At 49.3% G+C, this 22,197-nt stretch overlaps 1 protein-coding gene across 6 annotated transcripts in view; it reads left to right on the top strand.

The window, feature by feature from the left end:
- The window catches only part of AGPAT4 (1-acylglycerol-3-phosphate O-acyltransferase 4), a 126,433-nt gene that overhangs the window by 30,040 nt on the left and 74,196 nt on the right, over positions 1-22,197 (top strand). For 4 of the 6 annotated variants that reach the window (XM_042940242.1, XM_042940243.1, XM_042940238.1 and 1 more), the window contains one exon: positions 5,846-6,110. In XM_042940242.1, coding sequence (XP_042796176.1) covers positions 5,933-6,110 — 178 coding nt within the window. In that variant the 5' untranslated portion in view covers positions 5,846-5,932. Of the gene's footprint in view, positions 1-1,043; positions 1,610-5,845; positions 6,111-22,197 lie in introns of those variants that run through there. The other 2 variants (XM_042940239.1, XM_042940241.1) reach the window with 2 other exon arrangements.

The following is a 22,197-nucleotide window of genomic DNA, read 5'->3' as shown; positions in this document are numbered from 1 at the left end:
GGCTGCTGGGGTGCGCAGGGCTGCTGGGGTGCCCTCGGCTGCTGGGGTGCACGCAGCTGCTGGGGTGCACAGGGCTGCTGGGGTGCCCTCGGCTGCTGGGGTGCACGTGGCTGCTGGGTGTGCAGGGCTGCTGGGGGAGGTTGTTGTGCAGGGCTGCTGGGGTGCTCGCGGCTTCTAGGGTGCGCTTGGCTGCTGGGGCGCACGGCCGCTCCTCTCCTCGGTGTCTGCTCAGTTCCTTGCTGGGAATGCTGCGTGGGAAACGCAGCGTCCCCGAAAGCACGGCCCGGCTCGGACTGCCTTCCTTCTGGGGTCCGCTTCTCCAACTCCACACTTGGGAAGATTATTCCTCAGTGAAGAAGGTGAAGAGCCGCGAGCTCTCGTGAACGCATCGTTTCCCGTCTCTGAGTCACCGACGGAAAAGTAGAGGTTACAATGAAAACAAACGGGGGAGGAAATGTTTTCACACGCTTGGAGGTAAATTCAGGAAAATGTCAGGCTCTAGATACGTAGTGAGAAGGGAAACTAAGTCGATTTCTATCTCTCTGCTTTCCCAGAAATGCTAAAATCACATTTCTTAGCTGCGCCCCTTTGCCTCTTTATTTGCTCGCCACGAGAAGAAAAATCTCCCACTATTTGGGCGCCGCCTGTGTGGCAGGCGTTCCGGAAAGTGTTTCAAATGCGTTATTATCTGAGCCCCATGGCCGCCTGGTGTTGAAGGTATTGCTCTGATTTCACAGACACGGAAGGAACTTCCGTAGCTGCCGATGGTCTGAGCCTGGATTTCTAGCCAGAGCTGCCGGACTCGCAACGGCCCCTTAACCTTCCCTGTTCCCAACTTCCTCCCAGGCACCTGTGCTGGGATGCAGGGTGGCATCCAGCCTCCACACGGTCAGAGCCTGGATTCTCACCTTGGCGCCCTCCTGACAGGGGGTGTGTCCTTCTCATCAGGTCTATAGGCAGCACACTTGTTCTGCCTCGACGACCTGGGCTGTCTCCCCTTCTGCATCACACGGGCTCCGTCATCTGACAACAAGGAACCGCAATGCAGGCCGGGATCGGGTCCCTTCTTCTGTCCAGGGGAGGAAGAGCTCATCTCATTCTAAGAAAAGAGGAATAAAACAGGAGAAAAGAAGCCGCCAGAATTCTTCCACCCCAAATTAGCCACTATTAATAGACAGCCATGAATATAGAAATAGACAGAGATGTGAATGATATAAATATACACATTATTATTTTACAAATCTGAATCATGCTTCTTTGTTACCGTTTTTCACTCAGTGTCTTCTCATATTCTTCAAGGGCCTATACCAGCTCGTTTAATGCCTCTGTTATACAATTGGTTCATGGTCGCTCAACGTCCCCCATGTGTATGACCCCGGGTCTCTCCCTTCCTTGGATGAACAGCTTCTTTACTTCCCAGTGGCACTTCAGGAGATTCCTTCCATTGAATAAGAGGCCTCCTCCAACATTAATGGCAGCTTTTTCAAACAGCTGTGAGCCGATTTAACAGACTCGTGGGCAACAATGTGCCCTCAAGGACTGCCAGAGACTTTTTCAAATGATGAGTTAAGTTCAAACTCTGCTAAACATCAGTAGCTGGGAAATGAAGGTAATGTGGAGTAAACTATCCTCCTTGAACCTATTATCCTCCTTGAACCTTGATTCCTGGTGACAGGAGCTTTCTGTCTATGTTTACACTGCTGGTTCAGGAATTTTCAGGTGATGGGTCGGACTCTACCTTCTGAAAAATCCAAATAATGTATACAGGTTGGGTTTTCTGGCATTTTTCCCTGTTCTCTACGATTTCTCTTTAAAATGTCTTCATGTTTCAGGGGCACCTGGGTGGCTCAGGCAGTTAAGCGGACGACTCTAGATTTCGGCTCAGGTCGTGATCTCACAGTTCTTGACATTGAGCCCCAGGTTGGGCTCTGTGCTGAGTGTGGAGTCTGCTTGGGATTCTCCATCTCCCACTCTCTCCTTCTCTCTCCCTCTCTCCCTCTCCCTCCCTCTTTGCCCCTCCCCTGCTCGCACTCACCGTCTCTCTGTCTCTCAAAATAAATAAGTAAAACTTTAAAAAAATGTTTTCTTGTTCCGGCAATCCCTCCTACATGTTACCTGCATTCCCTGGGTTGTGACTGGTCTGGGCTTCAATATCTGGCAAGACCCCTGCTCCTGTTCTCAGCACAGCCAGCTTGTGCGCCAAGCCCCAGTCATGTCACCTCTCCCCTCTGTCCCCTCCTCAAAGATGACCTGGGCTGGATTTACCTTCGTGAACATGACGGAAGGGGCTTTACCTCACGAGCCTGGAGTCAGCTCTCGGGGCCTGTGGGCGAGTGCCAGGGAGGGGCCCACGGACTGGGTTAAAGGCCACTTGGGAGCCCCTGATGTGCTGTCTACACTCTGCCCTGTGCAAGAATCCCAACCAGACCATGGCAGCATCTCGTTTGGGCTTTCAGGCACATAGGTTCTTCATCATTGCCCTTGATGATAAGAAATATCTTTGCTCACAGCAGTATGACAGAGAAACAGCTTCATGGTTATTTGTTGATTTACAAACTCCATAAATTACTTGTTCTGACAGTCTGTGAAATAAAATTCTTTGTCATTTCCTTGCTTCGTATAAGCTGCTGAAGTGAATTTGCTGGAAAGTTTCTTCCCCTAACGTTCTAGGTAGTCACGCATCTGAAAGGGAAGTAGGCAAAGTATTTTTAACTGCTTTCACCACTGGTCAGATATTTCTATCATCTCTCCTCAGTGGGGCACCGAATTGGCTGATGACCACATTCAAAAAAAGCTGTTCCTTATTCAGTATGGGTAGGGTGGCCCCCCAAACTTCCATCTGGAATAAACTTAAGACACACAACACATATTTACCCAACAGATACCTCCTTAAATGATTTAGCCTTGTGTCTCTTTATTACTAATCAGCTCTGAGACTAAGTCAGTCAAATTGTTTAACAAACTCATGGCACCTGCCAGCCTTGTTCTTCTTCAGGCAGTTCCTTGGCTAGTCTTTTATTTTGCTCTTGCCTATAAATTTGAGAATCGGTTTAGGTTAAAAAAAAAAAAGAAAGAAAAACAATAGTCTCTTTGGAATTTTGATCCCTCTTTACAGATAGAGAAACTGAGATTCAGAAGGGTTACTTTACCTGAAGGCACATGACCAGTAAGAGGTACAGCAGAGGTTCCAACCCAGACAATTGGACCCAAGCCCACGCTCGGCCACCACACTAGTCTAGGAAGAGAATTTGAGGAAGTGTGTGCAAAACCAAAGCAACCAAGGCCCGCCTGCCTGTGATTCCCCCTTAAACATCACCAGTATTACATAGACTCCTGCTTCGTGCGGTACTAGCGAAGGTTTTACTTGAGGGCATGGTGGTCCCTGGTCTTCTACAAGGAAAAAAAATCTTCCATGTTCTTTGTAATGTCCTACTATTGACTGGAAGTCGAGGAAGGCAGCATTTAATTCCCTGCGTTTCCAAAGTCCATTATCTTCCTTTTCTTAGTGTTAAGTCAGCATAGCAAAGGATTTGCAAAATACTTCACACGTACTAGATCGTAGAAACCTAGGGAAGAATCCTCCTTCTTTTGGCCAGATTGTCTGGAAGCTTTTAGTGGCTCATCTAGGGACAGTGAATAAAGCGCATGAATATTCAACATCATCCTGTAACTGCTGCCACACTGTAAACCAACGTACATCACTCCTCTTTATGTGGCTCCTAAAAGTCAAGTGCATTGAAAGGGGGCTGCCAGCTTAATGCCTGCTCACTAGAGAGAGACTGAGTGTGTTGGAACCAAGTGTGTCTTAAGGAGTTTGACAACCTGGAGATGTTTGTGGGAAAAGCCACCTGGGAAAGGTCAGAGACATGATGCATCAATCAGTCCCCGCAGACCCTTGGCTTTGTGCCAGAGAGCAGGGCTTCTGGGGGGGTCGGGTGTCTCAGCTGACTCCAGAGAAATCAGGCCCAACGTTACTTTCCACTTCCCCCTACCACAAACATATGGAAACCATGTGGGGGTACCGTGTACCTTCCAGATCATCTAAGCAAGTGTAAATGTTCTAGAGGAACACACCTTATGTCTGTCCTGCTGCCCACGGCCATCTTCGAAACCAGTCTGGGTGACCAGAAGCAAGTCCCATTCCCCACTCTGAATATAGCTTGTGATTTTGAACTCCACTGAAGGCTGCGCTCGTTTTTGCCTTTGGGGTCATCTCTGAGCTGCTCCGCAGAGCCCAAGAGAGCTCCCCAGCTCCCACCCCGGCAACAAAGCAGCCCAGGCAGGTGCACAAGAAAGAACTTGGAGATAAGACGGAGACCTATGATTAGTTATGGGCTGTGACAACCTTAGGCAAGTAACCCAACCTGTGAGTCATCTCAGTTTCTTATTCTGAAGAATGGGATAATAATAATACTCTTCTCATTAGATTCATGGGAAGCTTAGAATGATATAATAGATGTGAAACTATTATGTAGATTTTTTGGTGTTATTAACAAAGACTGATCTCTCCACTATTACTGTTGGAGGGTTTATGCTAAGTTTGGGCTGCTTCTAGAGAAGTTTGCAGTGAGATCCTGCTTCCAGGAGAACCAGGCTGCTGTGCGTGACTGCCTCAGCTTTCTTCCTTTTGCCATCAGAGTATTTGAAACTCCTGCCTTCACGCTTGCCCTCAAAGGCTTTTTTTGCCACACTGTAAAGTCATATCATTATTCCATTTTGGGGTCGGAGACTGATTACCAGGCCATGAGTCTGGCTGCTATTTGAGTTTCTTTCTGATTTTAGAAATGTGTGTGTGTGTGTGTGTGTGTGTGTGTGTCAGGGGTGTGGTGGGCGTGGTTCTCTTGCCTTCATACTTGGTCATTTGTGTTTACTGATATCTCAAAGCCCATTCCTTGTCTACCTTCATTAAATCATTCCACATTTTTTTTAAATTAAGCTCCCCGAGGGGCGCCTGGGTGGCTCAGCCAGTTAAGTGTCCGACTTCAGCTCAGGTCATGATCTTGTGGTTCATGAGTTCAAGCTCCACGTTGGGCTCTGTGCTGGCAGTGCAGAGCCTGCTTGGGATTCTCTCTCTCTCCCTCTCTCTCTGCCCCGCCCCTGCTTGTGCACTCCCTCTCTCTCAATATAAGTAAATAAACTTTTTTAAAAAAATTAAGCTCCAGCTATGTGCCGATGACTGTTCCAGTCACTGGAGAGAAAATGATGATCTTCAGGAGAACCGTGTACTTGGGAGCAATGACGGTGCAGTGGGGGAAGGGGGAAGAGCAGAGGGTGTCCTCCAGGGACACACTGGGACAGGTGCTTCGGCAGGCAGAGGCCACCCCAGGGGTATCCCTAACGTCACGCGGGCCAGCTTGCCAGAAGGGACGTTGGAGCAGGCAAGATCTGGAGGAAGAGAAGTGGGCAGGGGGAGGGTGGCAGAGGTGGCAGCAGGAGGGGACACCCGGAAACACAGCCTCTGCTGTGATCACCAAAGACAGGAGCTCGCACAGCGGCCGAGCCGCAGGACTCGAGCCAGCTCGGCCACCTGTGAAGCTGGCAGCCGTAGAAGCCGTGGAACCGCGGCCGGGCTGCTTACCCTCCCAGGACCTCGGTCCCCTCCTCTGTGCTAACAGTCCCAGCCTCACGGGGTGTTAGGGCAATGAGAGGAACTATTAACTTTTAAAGGGCTGAAACCCGGCCTGACATAAGTAAGCGCCACGTGACTGCCGAATAAAAAGAAACCAACTCGTGTACAAAGTGTTTCATCGTAAGAGTCTATTTTAAGAGGGTTTTCTCCCCCCCCCCCCGACTCTGAAAGCACGTCTTATTTTTTTGTAACGTGTAACACTGGTTTGTGTTCTAGACACTTTCCTGGGTGGCGGACCTTGGTTCCCTCTGGAAATATTCTCCTGCGAGTATTTATTTGCCTGAATCAACGCAACCCTGCGCCATGGACCTCCTCGGGTTGCTGAAGTCTCAGTTCCTGTGCCACCTCGTCTTCTGTTACGTATTTATCGCCTCGGGGCTAATAATCAACACCGTTCAGCTCTTCACCCTCCTTCTCTGGCCAATTAACAAGCAGCTCTTCAGGAGGATCAACTGCAGACTGTCCTACTGCGTCTCCAGCCGTAAGAGTCTCGTTTATTCTGTTTGTATCCTCACCGCTGTGGGGTGTCGGAGACAGGGCTTGGAGCGGCTCCCCGGGCTTGCCCGGCGGCCCAAGCTGCTTTTTGTTCTTTTGTGTCCGTTCCTTTGTTTTAGGTTGGGAATGTCTGCTTTGTCCTCACTCTTCAAAAGCTAATTTTTGACCGAGTGATGCCAATAGCCCACGGTTCAGCTCAACAGGCGCAGAGGGTAGCCTGTGGAAAGTAAATCTACATTCTGTCTGTGTGTTCATTTTCCTCCTCAGCAGCAACCAGTGTTAACGATTTCTTAGTTGCCCTTATGGAAATGGCATTATTTTGTGTACTGAGATCTTTACGGATTTATGGCTCTGATGTGTGTATGCAGGTGGGTCTCCGTGGATATGTTTGGATACATAATAGTTTTAACAGCGAAATGGCAATGTAATGTATTGTTCTTTTGCCCTGCATCTTTAACTTTTTATTTTGAGATAATTGTAGACGTACCTGGGGTTGTGAGAAATGACACAGAGAGCTCCCCTATACCCTCCAGGCAGTTTTCCCTAGTGAGAAATAACTTCTTGCATAACTACAGTGTAATATCCCAACAAGAAAACCACCAGTGACACAATCCACCAGCCTTCTTTAGATTTCTCCAGTTTTATGGACACTGATTTGTGTGTTTGTGTGTCTGTGTTTGATTATACTAAGCTATTTTAAACGTGACTAATTCCACTGGCCCGAATTTCAAAACTGAAGTGAAAAGAAGTAAATCAGAATATTAGGAGTGCCTGGAGATGAGTTTTGTTGTTGATTGACCTTAAACCTGTACCTATTCTCAAGAGTACGGAAGGCAGTGTATCATTACCAATTATATATATGGGTGTGAATATATTTAAAAATATGAGCTCTTTCACATCAGGCAATTTAAAAATCTCAGCTATATTAGATGCGCCAAGCGTCCAAAATTATTGGCGTCTTCCTGAAACCCTTTAAATGAAGCAATTAAATGTGAATTTGAATCCGGACAATACAGGCTGCTTACAATTATCCAAATGGATTACTACTGATCCAGTCAGTTATTAATTTAAACCTCAACATACCGACTTGTGACAAGAAAATGATAGAAACGTCCTTATCCGTGATTTCTTTTACCAACTCAGAACTTACAAATCTCTCTGATACGATTTCTGATGGGGTGTCAGTGCTAGACCCCTAAGTCTTTTATTAGTGTGTGTTATATAAATATGTCTTGAAAATATTCATAACATCCTAAAGGCAAGCTATAACTTCAAAAAAGAAAAGAGAGAGTCTTGAAGCCATGTGTCTATGGCATATTGGATGCGGTACCCGATGCCCCAGTACATAATGCAAGTCTCTGTGTCATACATTTTACTCTCACGTTGGTCTGTGGTACTTAGGGAACGACTCTTCAGAGCACAGTGGCCGTAGTAAGAGATGTCTGAGCTGAATTGTAGCTATTTGAAGAGAGAAGAGTTTGCATAGTCAAGAGAAGGCGATCACTGTCTGAGACGTACCTTATGATTTTAAGGTAAAATTTTAACTCCGGTAATCGGCATCTCTTTAAACAAAACTCAAATTTAACAAAGCAACGCTGATTGCGCCCTGCGTCGAAACCTGTATTTACGTGACGCGCACACACCTGTGAGATACCAACATCTGTCAGTTTGCAAGCTGAAACCATGCCTGTTGGCACCGTCACAACCCCAACCAAGTGTCAAGCACGTGGTTCGGAATTGGGTTTCTCATTTGGAGTCAAGAAGAAAGAGGTAGAATTCGGGAGGTGAGTTCCCAAGAATACTCGATTTTGCTTGTAGTAGGTGGGGAAGACACCCAAGGCTGTGGCAGGATAAGGTCCAATTCTTCCGAGAGTGCTTTAGCCCACTTGTTTCTGGTGGAAATTAAGATGGGGGACAAATTCAGAAAGCAAGTGCGTTTTTTACCCATCACAAATTGATGGAGTGATTTTAGAATAATTCCAAATGGAACTCAGGAACTAACCATCCAAGACAACTAGCATTTTCCCCACACAGAGTGTGATGGACAGACAGTCTCCCTACAAGGCCTGGGAGTACATCCATCCACGGTGTTCTATGCCTACGGTCCCAGAGGAAAGCTCCCGCAGGCTCTGGACTGAATAGAAGCAGGGCCGTTGTACAGCTACGTGAATAGAGAAGGGAAGGAGCAGTCGTGGCTCCTGGGGAAAGAGAACGTGGTAGGAGAGAAGGGCAATGCATCCCGGACCCGGCTTGGGGGCACCTCATTATAACGAGTCCCATGCAAAGCAGATTCCTCACCCCTGCTGCCCTGGCATGTGTTACACGGCAAAGCTACTCTCCTTCTCGTTCTCCTTTCACTTGTTCTAGCTGGTAGATGTCCTTATTCCCCGAGTGCTTCACAGCCACAACAGAGGACGTGTAACACACAGACCGTGGGCCGTTGAAGGTCACGGGCTACGGTCCGTGGGTTCCTCGGCAGCTTGGAGTAGGAGACGGTCAGGTTCCTTCTGTTGGCTTCACCCTCCTCCTCTTCTCTCCAAGTTGAGATGAAAACTGTCTGTGGGGTTTGATTGTGCCTTCTGGCGTATGAATCAGTCCGAAGCTTAGAAAATCGGCAGCAGCCATCCCTGGCCACTGATACTTTAAGAAAAAAGGCAGAATAAATTGTCTCCTGGAGACTCAGGCCCCCTCCCTCACCCTGTTCACTTTACCAACAGGGCTGTGTCATCATCCCTTTTCCTTTAAATGTTTGTTAAGAGCTTGGTGTTGTGCCAGGTAAATCCGAAGTAATCCGCAGCCCTGGTGTGGGGAAACGCACGTGCCAAAGGCCACACGGATGTGAATGACAAGTAGAGACGAAATGCAGCAAAGACAGCGTGGTTACTGGCAAGACACACGGTGCAGAGAATTTCAGTCTAGTGGCCAGGACTGACGTCATGAATAACAATTTGAAGGCATGTTTAATCTAGATGGCTGGGTTTGGGAGGGGTGTTGTATCTCACTTGCCCCTAGATTTGCCTGCACGAAAGGCTAAGACAGGCAGGCAGCTGAGTGGGGACGGGCAGGGTGGAGTCAGCTTCTGCAAGGAGAGAAGCAGGAAGAAAGTGACAAGATGCGAGGCAAGGAGTAGAATTGAATTACCTTTCCATTGCACAGGATGTGCCTTTTAATATCCAGGGAAAGGTAGCCAAGATTGGCTGGCTTGTTTTTCTTCCCTTCTGACACTGCAGGTTTAAAAAAAAACACAACAAAAAAAAAACCCCCAAAGATTAAAAGAACCTGTTAATGGCAGAGTTTTTAAGAGGGGGTGGGGCAGGGGAGGACTATGGATGACTTAATGTTTCAGCAAGGGAAGGACTCTTGGTGAGCCCAAAGCAAAATGGAGACACCCCTGTTCCCTCTCCCCCACCCCGCACCCCCCCCAGCCCCGGGGCCTCGCTGCCAAATTCCCTGCTGCTCTTCACTAGCCCTGTGCAGTTGCAATGCCATTTAGTTCCTCCGGACTGAGGCGCCCACGGTCACGATGCCTGCCTGACGCACAGTTCCAGGGCCAAGGCCGCACGGTGGCGAGGGGGCAGCCAGCATCTACGGTGCCAAGATGTACAAGAGAATGTCCTACCTTCCTGCTTACAGCCTGACTCTTCACTTCTCCCACGGTGGCACTTAACTCCTTGGATAGGTAACTCCAAAACACGAACTCACATTTGAAGAAAAGGAATGGGGTGGAATTGACCAAGATTCCAAGATTTTTCTAGGTAAGGGTTTAGATTTTTGTTTTTGCCCTTGGGAAGATGTTCCCTCCTGTCTTTACCACCCCTGCTGCTCCCCTGACCTGGTTGATGGCCACCTAATCAGTAGTAGGCAGTGGTTGAGCATGACGAGAGAAGCGAGCTTCCGGTCACCACCTACATGTGTCCTGCCTTGGAACAGACGCTAGTTTTCCTGCTGTAATAATAATACACATTGGCAATGGACTCTGGGGTGTGTACGTCACTTCGGAGTTGTGACCTGAGAAGAGGGCTCGGCAGTCTGGTGAGCTTGGCAGAAGTCAGTCTGTGATCCTCTCTGGAAGGATTGGGGCTCAGGAACTTTTCAGAACAGCCTCAACAAAGGCACGCGCACGCAGGCAGGGTGGAAGCTCTGAGACGCCCGCGAAGCGGTGTGTCCCCGAGGCATTCGATTCCGGGGACGCGTGTGAATCGAAGACCATGGGGAGAGGGAGGTAGCCCCATCCTCCTGAGACAGAGACCAGATTCTTCCCCCAGCCAGCACGCGTCATGGGTGCGAGAGTGACCCAGCAAAGAAGGGGCCACTGTAACCTTTTCTTTTTTTTTTTTTTTTTAAACATTTATTTATTTTTGAGACAGAGAGAGACAGAGCATGAACGGGGGAGGGTCAGAGAGAGGGAGACACAGAACCCGAAAGAGGCTCCAGGCTCTGAGTGGTCAGCACAGAGCCCGACGCGGGGCTGGAACTCACGGACTGTGAGATCATGACCTGAGCTGAAGTCGGCCACTTAACCGACTGCGCCACCCAGGCGCCCCTGTAACCTTTTCCGACATGACCTTGGGAGAAACGATACGTCCTGTGAACCTGGCAGCTGGCTGATCCATGTCTCTCTCCCCAGCCTGGTTGAGGGCGGGGCTGAGTTTCTCATTTCAGTCCAAACTGATTTCTCACTCTTCAGTCCTGGAGAGGTTTGACCCCTTCACTTGCCACAGTGGTCTCTCCTCCAGGATGTCAGAGAGGCTCTTTGTCAGATAATCCCAAAGCTCCCAGTCTTGACCCTGCACACGCTGTCTCGGCTCCTGCTGAAATGTGGGTCTGGGGGGGACCTGCCGGTACCTCCGCTGGGAGCCACGACCCGAAACCTGGGTGTTGTCATCACAGGTCTCCGGCTGCATCCTTCGCAGGTGCCAGGCGGTGAGCACCTCCCCGGAGGGCACAGATGCCGGGCTGTAGATGGACAGAAGCAGAAAAGCCTACGGTTGGCGCTCTCTCCTCTGCTACGGCTCTGTGATCGGATGGTGGCTTCGAAGAGTGGTCAGCGAAGGGATTCTGAAGACTCATGATAGGTGCCTCGGCGCCGCCCCTGTGGATTACCATTCCGGAAGGCAAAGCCTAGCTCCCTGAGCGACCCTCAGCTCTCTATGGGGACCCCTTCCTCTCTGCGCTCTGTCACCCGCTGGCACCCTTTGTGTCCCCTGAAGTGCATTGGCCTCCCCACCCCCAGCTTTACCGAGCAAACGCTGCTGGCTTCACCCGGAGTCACCCTCTGATGGCTTGACCTGGGAGGTTCCTCAACGTCCACGGTGATGTTGAACGAGTGCTTTCAGGAACCGGCAAAGAGCGTCCTCCTCCTCCTAATCCCCCCTTCTAAGGAGTATACCTCTGCGTCGACCCAGGCGATGACAGCAGAATCCAAAGACAAGATCCGTGACATGAGAAGGATCAAGCAACAGAGATCCTGTGCTCCGTAGCGTTTTGGTTTTTTTTTTCTGGTGATTTATTCAACAAGTTTTGAGCACCTATCATGTGCTGGGCACTGTGGTCCCGGGGACATAGTGGTGAGATAGGAAGCTCTGCCCCCAGGGAGCTTCCAGTCTGGTCTTCTAAAGGTCTCATCGTAACATCTTACAAAGGCATCTTTAATGCGTCCTGCCTGCCACATGCCACAGCCGTCATTGTTCCCGGGCCCAAACCTTCCCGTTTGTCCCAGGATTGGGCGAAGCAGACCTCCTCCATTTTCTCCTCACTTCGTAAGGCCTCTTGGATAGCACAAACAGAAAACCATACCAGGTTAGCGAGTTAGCATTCCTACAGGAATATAGCCGAAGCGATCCAGAAATTGACTGAGGTTAGATCTCATTTAAAATTCCTTCCAGAGTAAAAGAACTTGAGTGTCTGAATTTAAACGATGCCAGAATGATGCACAGGAGAAAAGTAAGGGCATGCTGGCACGTGTAGGGTGAGCGGAACAAACCTCAGGTCCGCCCCCTTTATTCTGCGGACTTCTGCCCAGCTAATAGGACAAGAGCACCTATTGTTCTAACACTGCTCTGAGTACTGAGGCACAGAGAGGTTAAGCAGTTTGCCCATGGTAACCCAGGAAGCGGAGAAACCGTGATTATATCCAGGAAGGCTCAGCACAGAACTTCTCTGCCGGGCTACCAGTGTGGCCTTGGGGCTGAGGACCAGGCTTCTGGGCTGAGGCCAAATGTCCAAGTGGCGATTGTAGTATATGACCTTCTGCAGGGCCGTGGAAAAAGGAAAAGGGAAATCATAATGGGTAGTTATTTTCATTTCTAATCATTGCTGTCACTGCGGTCTGTGTGTTGACTGTGTATTCGGCAATCAGGCATCATGCTAAAACTTTTATATCCTTTACCTTGTTTGAGGCTATAATCCCTCTTTTGAGGGATTTTGAGGCAGTCCCCCATTTTGTGGCTCAGTTAACTGAGGCTCCGAGAGGTCAGGTGACTTGTCTAAGGTCAGTTAGTAAGTAGGAGAGCTGAGGTCCCAAAATGCATTTTTTTCTACCATATTTTGAAACAAACATAGATAGTGTGTGATAAGACTTCTTCTTTTAATACCCACGGCTAATGTCAAACAAACATCTGCTAAGATCCACCCTGGGCATGCTAAGTCACAGTCTTGGCCCCAGGTGACCCTACAGGATGCCTGTCCCTGCTCGGCAGGTGCTCTGGTCGGTTGCCCTGAGAGAGATCCAGTCTCATGAGGAAGGCGTGAGGACACAAGCCATTGTGGAGCGTGACAGAAAAGCTAAGGTGGAGGAACTCAGGGAACAGAGGAAGGGACAGCCCATCCCGGGAGAGGGTAGAGTCGTGTCTACTGAAACATGTCACTAGCCAGGTGTTATGGAATGCAGAGGATTTGCAGTGTGTTAGCAAGAAGAAGAAGGATGGTCTGGCCCGAGGAAAAGGCTTATTTTAGCGTCTCCAAGGGACAAATGGGTTTCTTCAGGCCGTCGGCCATCCAAAGGAGGGGGTCCTACCAAATCCCATCAAGAACCTTCCTGTGTCAGGAGACTGGAGCCAGCTGCAGCCCCCCAGGCCAGGAGGACAGCAAAGACACGTGTGCAGAGTGGACTCGAAGCTCCTGGTCTCCTGGATGAACCCCAAGTGTTCGTCCTCGGGAATTCCAAGCGTTATGAACATCAGTTTACGTCAGGATTTATTTCTGTTTTGCTCTAAGCAGCATTGTTCAAAATGTGCCTTGAGAAACTGTTAATTTGGTTTCTTCTTCTTCTTCTTTTTTTTTTTTTTTTGAAAAATCTGTTCACACATAATCTTTTATAGAAAGATACCCAGCTGGGTCTTTATTTCTTTGAACCATCTTATACCCTAAGTATAATATTAGGTAAAAATAGCACGATGCAAAACTGTACAATATAATACCAACCTCATAAATATAGACTGGACATAAATTCACCAGAGTGCCATTTTTAGGAATTATAATTAGAAATTTTTTTAATTGCCTTTGTGTTTTCCGAATGTCTTCTATCTCGTACGTGGAGCATGTCTTCTAAAGTGAAAGAAACCAAAGCAAAATAAGAAACCAAAACAAAATAAAAAAGAAACCAAAAAAAACCAAAATAAAAAAACCAAAAAAAAAAAAGCCAAAATAAAAAAGAAACCAAAAAAAAGAAACCAAAACAAAATAAAAACCCAAACACTAAGAAGAACTAAATAGAGAGTGGCTGATGGAAGGCAGTCGAGGGGGGAAGTATTAAGTGAGTCCTTTGTGTGGTAAGGCTGGGTATAGGCTGGGTGTGGCGAAAGTCAGGGAGACCCGGGTGACGATTTTCGGGCCCTACCTTCCCGGGATCGCATACAGCACGGTGAACCCCATCACAAATACTGCAGTGATTCAGTAGAAAGGAAGTGAGAGGGACATGTGGCCCCAGAGCCGCGTGTTCAGGTTATGGGTTGAGCTGCATCCGCCTCCCCAGAGCCTGCGAAGTCCTAACCACCCGTGACTGTGAATGTGGCTTTATTAAGAAATAGGGTCTTTGTCGATCATCGAATTAGGAAGCGTTCAGTGGAGTGGACCCTAATCCACTAGCACTGTGTCCTTATAAAAAGGGACAATTGGGACACCGTGACAGATGTGCACTGAGCAAACACGGGGAGACACGTGGGGAGACCCGAGGCGGAAGAGGCCTGGAGCAGATTCTCTCTAGCAGCTTCGGTGACAACCAACCTGCCTACACCTTGATGTGGGGCTTGTGGCCTCCAGAACTGGCACAGTATTTCTGGTTTTGAGCGCCTCGGTTGGGGATAGTTTGTTACAGTGGCCCCAGCAAACCAGCACACTTTCCTTTTCTAAGTCCTTTTCCTTCCTCTGTGGCTGTGAAACACAAAGTAAAGCCCAATCCATGGGCACCAGTAAGTGTGGACACTGCGTTTATTTCACCTTCTTCCCCCTCGCCTGGCTTCCGCCCACCCTGGCTTGTTTTACTGGAAGCACAAGAAACAGGTCACGCAGCTAGCCTTGTCCTCGCTTGTGGCCCAAGCCAAGGACCCCCTTAAAGTCAGGGATCTCGGTGAAGTGGGGCTGGTGACACGGCACGCGGACGGCGACGCGCTGGCCCGGAGGAGGCAGTCCGGCTCGGGTCCAGCCATGATAGGCATGTGGATCTTCCAGTGGATAGAGACGGCTTGCATGCTTCTTTCATTCTTTATTTCTTGTATTTCCAACTGGCGTTTATTTTTATCACTTTAAGTACACTATTCAAGTCCAGATCTGCTTTGGCTAACCACCAAAAGCAATCTGCCTGGGAAAAATAGAATTAAATGGTTCTTCAACCCTGGAGAAAGGTCTCAGAAGTGTCACGGAAAGGGAATCGCTTACATATAATGCAATACTTGAGTCTGTCTGAGTAATAACCTCTCTGCCACAAAGGAGGTAACGAATCTTTTCTTCCCCTACTTGCCTTGCATAAAGAAGTCATAGCAGATGAAGCAATCTCGGCGAGGCAGTCTGTTCTGGCCTCCATGTGCCTGGATTTTGTATTCTCAAGTATCAAGGACGGTGTCTGCCCAGCTTCGTTCAGATACGATGTCGTCTCTTCGTGATCAGTGTTACACTCCGTGCACCTCCCGACGAGACCGTTAGCGCAGAACTGACCTTTTTACTTTGCTAGCCTTTATCACGCAAAGCTTGTTACAAAATTAGTTCTTTGTACCGCTACCTTTTTGGGTATTTTTTCGGGGCGAAGAGGTATTGGGGTTGAGATCTAACGACAGAAGTATGTTACTAGCTCAGTCCCCTCGAGAAATAGCTCGGCCCCGTGCTTCGTGTTCCTGGCGATTGCAAGCGCATTAAATAGCCAACTGGTCGTATCTTTTGTAACTGATTCAGTGAAAGGAGCATGTTAAGTGGCACCGGACTTGTAAAAAAGTTTTTAAAGAGCAATGTAACTATAGAGCATATGCCACGTTCAACTTGAGTCACATCCGTTTCCGTATCTTAAATATATGTGTGTGTGTGCGTATATGTTTCACACCCAGTAGAGGGATATATATTACATATAATATATAGAATCCTTTGTATAAGAAATTACATTTTATTTTTTACTTTATATTTTATTTTTTTAGTTTATTTTGAGAGAGAGAGAGAGAGAGAGAGACAGCATGAGTGGGGGAGGGGCAGAGAGAGAGGGAGAGAGAGAAACTCAAGCAGGCTCCGCATTGTCAGCACAGAGTCCGACGCGGGGTTCGAACTCACGAAACTGCTAGACCATGACCTGAGCCAAAACCAAGAGTCAGACGTGCTTAACCAACCGAGCCACCCAGCTGCCCCTGGAAATTATATGTTAGATAGGGAGCCTGAGTGCTCCAAATTTCAAATAGGGGTAGTAAAAAGACAGCAAAATTAGGAATACTTACGTGATATTGAATTGTATGAGCAGACACTTGACTTGGAGCAAGGTGTCTTAGCTGTTGATGTGGTTTATAAATAAATTAATTCTCAGCCAAGGTTGACATTTGTTTTTGCAAGCATTAAGTTTCACTTGCGACTTAAGTTACAACTTTCAAATTAGGTTGTAAGTTGGACTTGCGTGTCTCATAACTTCAGAAGACGATGGGGTGTGGGTGTTCCCCAGGAGGTAAACAAGAGAAGCCATTAGGGGTATAGAAAGAAATTTCTGTTTCTAATTTGTTTCTTTGATCATATACACACGGATAAGATAAAAGACATTTAAAGTATTTTATATAAAACGTCAATTGTTTTATACGTAACAATTTGCATGTGCTAATAGTGCATATTTAATTTCTTTTGCGGAACCAATCAAAAGCATTTGGAGACCACTGCCTTAGCGTGTGGATTTGGGTACGAGCATACTGACGATAGAATTTAAGTGACACAGAGTCTGAGGCAAGGAAGAAACAGGCTTCATAGACATGAGTTCCAAAGAAACGGAAAGACTAATGGCAAAAAGTATTTCCCTGTTTTCCTCTATTTCAGTTTATCTCGGGTCCAGATGGGAGATGAGGCATTTTCAAACAGTTTGAAGCATCCTTTCTCAGGCTCTTTCCCAGGTCTTCAGAAAGGAGGGGAGATATCAGATTAAAAGTATTCCCTCGCCTCCGCATTTTGTTTTGGAGAAAAATAATGATTTTTTCGGTGTTTTATCATAATGTTTTAAAATACATAGCTGGCCACCGTCCATCTCAGTGTGTCCATCCCGTGGGAAGCATGGAGTAGAGTGGGTCTTCTCTCTCATTCTCGGGCTGCCTTCGCGGTCCCCATGCAGCTGTTCCGGGGTAGATTTATTTGGATGTATTGTGTCTAGGGCTGTGGGGCAGGGGTGGGGGGTGTCCTGCTCTGGTGTTCCCGGAAGGAGACTGCAGTTGGAGCCTGGCGTCCTGGTTTCCTGTGCACTGGCCTAACCAGCTTGGTGACTGGGACTTGTTTTTCCATGTGCAAAATGAGGGAAATAAAATTTAACACGCTATAAAAATGTAAGGTGAAGGTATTCTTGGTGCTACTATGCACTTAGTCAGCAGGTGTGGGCCAGATGGGGTTGAGTATGCCCTACGAGGAGCTCTGGGAACCTGGGATGGGGGAGGAGGGAGTGGTTGGGAAGGTGGAGGAACCTGGGAAGGGAGACCGGCCTGGGAGGCGCCGTAACTGTGTCAATACTAGCAGGACATTACGTGGAGAAGGGACTACCGATGTAGCCCATAGCCTGGGAAGGAAGGAGACGGCCATCCCCGTCACATCTGTAATGGCGGAGACTGGGGGCAGCAAGGCGGTTTAGGAAACGGGGAGCCCATCCCCTGGACTCTGAGACCGGGAGACCTTCCTTTGCGGGGAATGTGTCACAGGGCTTTCTTCAAACCGCCTGTCTGCGTGGAAAACTTCCGAATCCCTTCGACGACCTTCCGAATCCCTTCCAACATTAAGAATCTGAGTCAGGAACGTTCATGGGGAAACAGGGCTGCAGGGTGCCTGCCACATCGTGGGTGCTGAGGAGAGAGTGTTGGAGGCTTTCTGCTGAGGTAACCCTCAGAGCTCAACAAACGATTACAAGAATATGGGGACTTGCTTCAGAAGAAGTAGGCGTGGGACAGATGAAGAGATGACTGAGGTATAAGTCATGTTTCCCTGCTAAGGGAGGGAGAGGCTGGCATGGCCTCCATTAGATGGGCAGAGGGAGGCACTTAACAAATTATGTTTAAGACGATAGAATCAAATACTTCTGGTAAGAAAAATAATGTTTTGAACCGGCCAGAAGGTTAGAAAGGAGAGGCCTCCTTTGGTGACTGCTTCGCCTAACCATGGCTCCAGGAGCGAGGTGATGGGCGTGGGGGAGGGGAGAGTTCCCACATCAATAGGGCCCTCCCCCCACCTGCCTCTTCCTTCCCTATGGGTTCCATTCACTCCGGTGGAGGGTCTTGAGGGCGACCAGCCTTCCGGGTTTGCCTCCAAGGGGCAGGATCCCCAGGATGTGGGATTTCCAACTTTACCATCCCAACAGCCCCAGGTAAACTGACAAGTTCATCTCCTTAACTTGGGTTCAGGCACAGCCACCCAGGCCTAAACCCATCTCCAGAACTAAGGAAACAAGCTAATGTTCACTGTCTGCTCCTTGTGGGTGACCTTGGGCCAAGGACAAGAAATATTATGGTTGCGTGCACGCCCACGCATTAATTTTTTACTGAACCTGCCTTTTATCATATGAATTCGCCGCTTTTCATTTCAAAAGGGGTATCTTTTGACAGACACTCCAACGTGACATTTTATTTTGAACGTCCTGACGGCTAATCATCTGGGTTTTGTAAACATGGCCTTCACGTGTATTGCTTTATAAAGGAGCTATGTAAATTCAACAGTAATTTTTTTTTTTTTAATGTGAGGTTTTTGTTTAGAGGGCGACTATGCCTGGCTGACATTGCCTTGGAGGTCATTGTCATGCTATTCTCATAACTGTTTCGGCCAAGGCTGGACTAGATCGGACAGTTCCTGGCTGAGATATGCAAGTGGAAAAAACCTTCCACGTCACTGCATCAAAATAATGTGTGAGGTGCTTACGATTATTTTCTTGGACTAAAAGGGGGGATTACCACATTCAAGGAATAAGGTGATGCCTTCCAGCAAAGGTCCTGGCTGGTGTGCAGTGAAGACCGGTGGTTAGTATGTGACTCAGCACCTGAAGTCTTAATTTGGCAACTCTGACTCAGTCCCGCCATTTGGGAAGCCCATGCTGGCTCCTACCCTCAAACCATGACTCAAAAGATGAGTCCCTCTCTTTCCTAGGATTCCCGGGCACTTGTCTCTGCCGTGACCTCCCTCATTGCTGTAGGGAATGTGAACTTCCTGGGGGCAGCGAGGCTTGATTGTCCATCCTCCCCGTGGGGCCGGCAGCCAGCACCCTCCTGTCACAGAGCAAGAGCGCTCTCTGTGAAGGTCATGTGGATAAGCCAGGGGACGCCCCACCCCAGTCCTAGAGTGAGCCACTGTGCACAGGGACCACCCCGCTTGACCCTGACGGCATTTTTATGTAGCGCCCAGGTGTGGGTGATTGGAATACTCGGAGGCACTGGCTGCATTTCAGTGTTCTCAAGTCATAATTATTGAATGAGCCCAAGGCTGTTTATTACTGGGTACTGGTCTAGTTTCCCCGTGCAACTAAGTATTACACACATGAGGGCACAGAAGACTATGTTACTCATTCCAAAGTAATATGGGAGAGACCTGAGTCTTGTAGGATTTTAGTTAGTAGAGTCTGGACTAGTCAGGGAAGGCTCTAGAAAGGGAATGCTATCAGCCGGACCTCGGAGAATGGGAACCAGGGGTGAGGAGAGGGACAGAGGACCCGTGCACCAGGACTCTCAGTTGCGTGGGGCTGACGCCCAGCTGGGCTGAAGGCCCCGTCGGGACTTTACCAGCTCACAATAGCAAACTACAGGGAGGGTGGCTCGGATCGGCGTCCACTGGCCACAGCAGCCAGGAGGCTGGCAGACTGGCTCACTTAGCTTCTCTGTGCTGGTGGCCCTGCTTCTTCGCACGTGGGGTTTCTTCACCCAGCATGGCTTCCCGAAGTTCCAAACTCTCATTCTCCTCACTTCTGCTACCAAGGAGGAAAGGGGTCCCCCGCCCCCCCCCCCCACGTCCCCATCACTTCTGCTACCGAGAAGGAAAGGGGACCCCCCACCCCCCAGCTCCAGTGCCTGGCCCAAGCTGAGTCACGAGCCCATCGTCTCTATAACCAGCAGGGCACAGGGTCACCAGAGCGAGCTGCTAAATCAGCAGTTTTCCAAGTCAATTAACCACAGCCATCACAAACTCACAATATATTACATTATAAAACAAAGGTAATAAATATTCCAAACTTGTCACTCCCTAGTTAATTTGTTGCATTTTACCATTACCTCGTCTCTTCTGGAGGTTATTTACATCAGCCCTATACATCCGGTAAAAATGCTATATAACTCCGCATTCAATGGTTACAAATTGGCAGTTTGACATTAACCGCAGTGGGCAGATTTACACCGTGGAAGTCGGCAAAGCCATAAATCGAGGCTTCCCCCCCCCCCCCCGCCCCCGCCCCCGCCCCTGGAGAGCTGGTTGTTAAACATTTCCCAGCACACCGCTGTCTGCACTGTCACTCTGGACAGGGAAGATTACCGAAGTGACCTTGTCCAGGTCACGTGCCCGCCACTGAAGGGTATGCTTCTATTTCTCGAAGAAAGGAGGATCCAGCTGGTCAAAGACACCAGCCAGCACAGAGCGCATCTAGTGACGGACGAGTAGACATTCAGAGGCCTAGGTAGGTATCACCGTAGCACAGGCTCTGGACCAAGAGGTGAGCAGGAAGGGGAACCAAAATGACAAACCATCCTGAAGCCCAACCACGATCTCGTGGGGGTCACGCAGGGAGCAGGCAGTGCCAGCCATGCGGAGAGCTGCGCTGAGTGCCCCGGGATAGCCCCTGGCCACGGAGCCTCCTGGCTGGGCTGGGAGGGAGGCTGTTGGCTGCACTCTTTCATTCTGTTCCAAGGCTGTGGGTCGTTTCTCACTGGAAATCTCCATGTGCCAAGTAGAGCAGATGCCCCTGCCAGGCCATTGCTTTCACCAGGACAGTTTGGATGCTCGTAAATAGGTGATTACTCACGTACAATGTATATCTCTAAGCAGAAAGGAACAGATGATAGCCCTCTATCTCCCCACTAGGGGCGGGGCTCATGAGAGAGAAGGTAAGATGCAGTCAAGCGCCTTCACGTTGGGTCAGCACACACATGCTTGGCCCTCCAGGTAGATGCAGGGAAAGGTTTCCATGTTGTGGGCATCGTTGCAATGAGCTTTGAACAGAGGCCCCCGCCCCTGTCCTCCCCCAGCGCATCCTCTACCTGACACCCGATTCATTTTTGAAAAGCACACGCAAACAATGGAATGCCTTCCATTCATTTCAGTAAACATTTATCGAGCGCCTACTGTTAGCACGTCGCAGGCATTGTGCTCTAGGTGCTGGGCGCCCACAGATGACTGGGATCCAGGTTCCGACCCGAGGGGCCTCGTGCCCCCCACCTCCACCCTCCGCTGCGTTCCCCTGCCTGGGCTTCCCAGCAAAAGGACCGCGTTTCCCTCGGCACTCCCGTCTCTGTGCGTCTCCACACCTGCGCCTGCCCTGCTCTGTCCCCTGGCGTGCCTCCTTGTTGATCTACTCATCATTCAGAAATGTTGTGAGTCAGCCCAGAGCCATGCTGTGCCCAAAAGGAAATCCTGATGGGAAGGCCTGGGAGCAAACGCAAGTGCATCATGGGGGCAGTATCAGCAGGTGGGAGATGAGGCCAAATGCAGAAGGGAAATCCACGCTCGGGGAGGGGAGGAAGTCAAGGCAGGGGGTGGAATCACTCAGGAAATTACCTTAAAAGAGAGAGTTGGGGTACCAGATGCTGCCCGAGCAGTTTTGGAGCTTCGATGAGTAGCGCAAAGCAGGTGCGTGGGGAGGGAGGGGGTGCGTGGAAACCCTTTGTGTGGATGGAAGAGCCCGAGAGAGTTCACGAAGGCAGGGGTACAGGTCGTCTGCCCTCCTGATGCAAGAGGGTTGCGAATTTCACAGGGTCCCCTGAGGACAGAGAGGCTGGCAACGGGGTGGCCTCTCTGCCTCACAGCTTTCTTCCAGGAGCCCTGAGAGCTCTAGTTTTGTGTCCCTCATCCGTTAGTTTATTCTCAGCCCAGCCCATGACCCCAGCGTGGGGTCGGGACTCTCTGAACCAGGCATCTAGTCTTTGGGTGGAGGTGTCTTACAGTCCCTCCTTCGTCAGATGCGAAGCAGCCTTGTCAGATCTGGAGGCCCGTGAGCTCTCGGCGGCCTCGCGCATCTGGCTTTAGTTGAATGTCATTTTCGGTTTGTTTTCTGTAATCCCTGTCAACAGGACTTGGAGCAGCAGAGAGAGAGGCAAGCTTGTCTGAACTGCAACAGCTCCCCAGCTCTGGGGGCAGGGAAAGGTTGACAGCCCTTCGTGGAAGGGTGCGTGCCACAGTCTTTCCTGCAGACATACATCAGCTCGATTGTCTCCTCCGTCCAATTTGGTGTGCAT

Source organism: Panthera leo, chromosome B2 (assembly GCF_018350215.1).
Source record: "Panthera leo isolate Ple1 chromosome B2, P.leo_Ple1_pat1.1, whole genome shotgun sequence".
Classification (NCBI taxonomy): domain Eukaryota; kingdom Metazoa; phylum Chordata; class Mammalia; order Carnivora; family Felidae; genus Panthera; species Panthera leo.
This window is presented reverse-complemented; position numbering and strand designations above follow the sequence as displayed.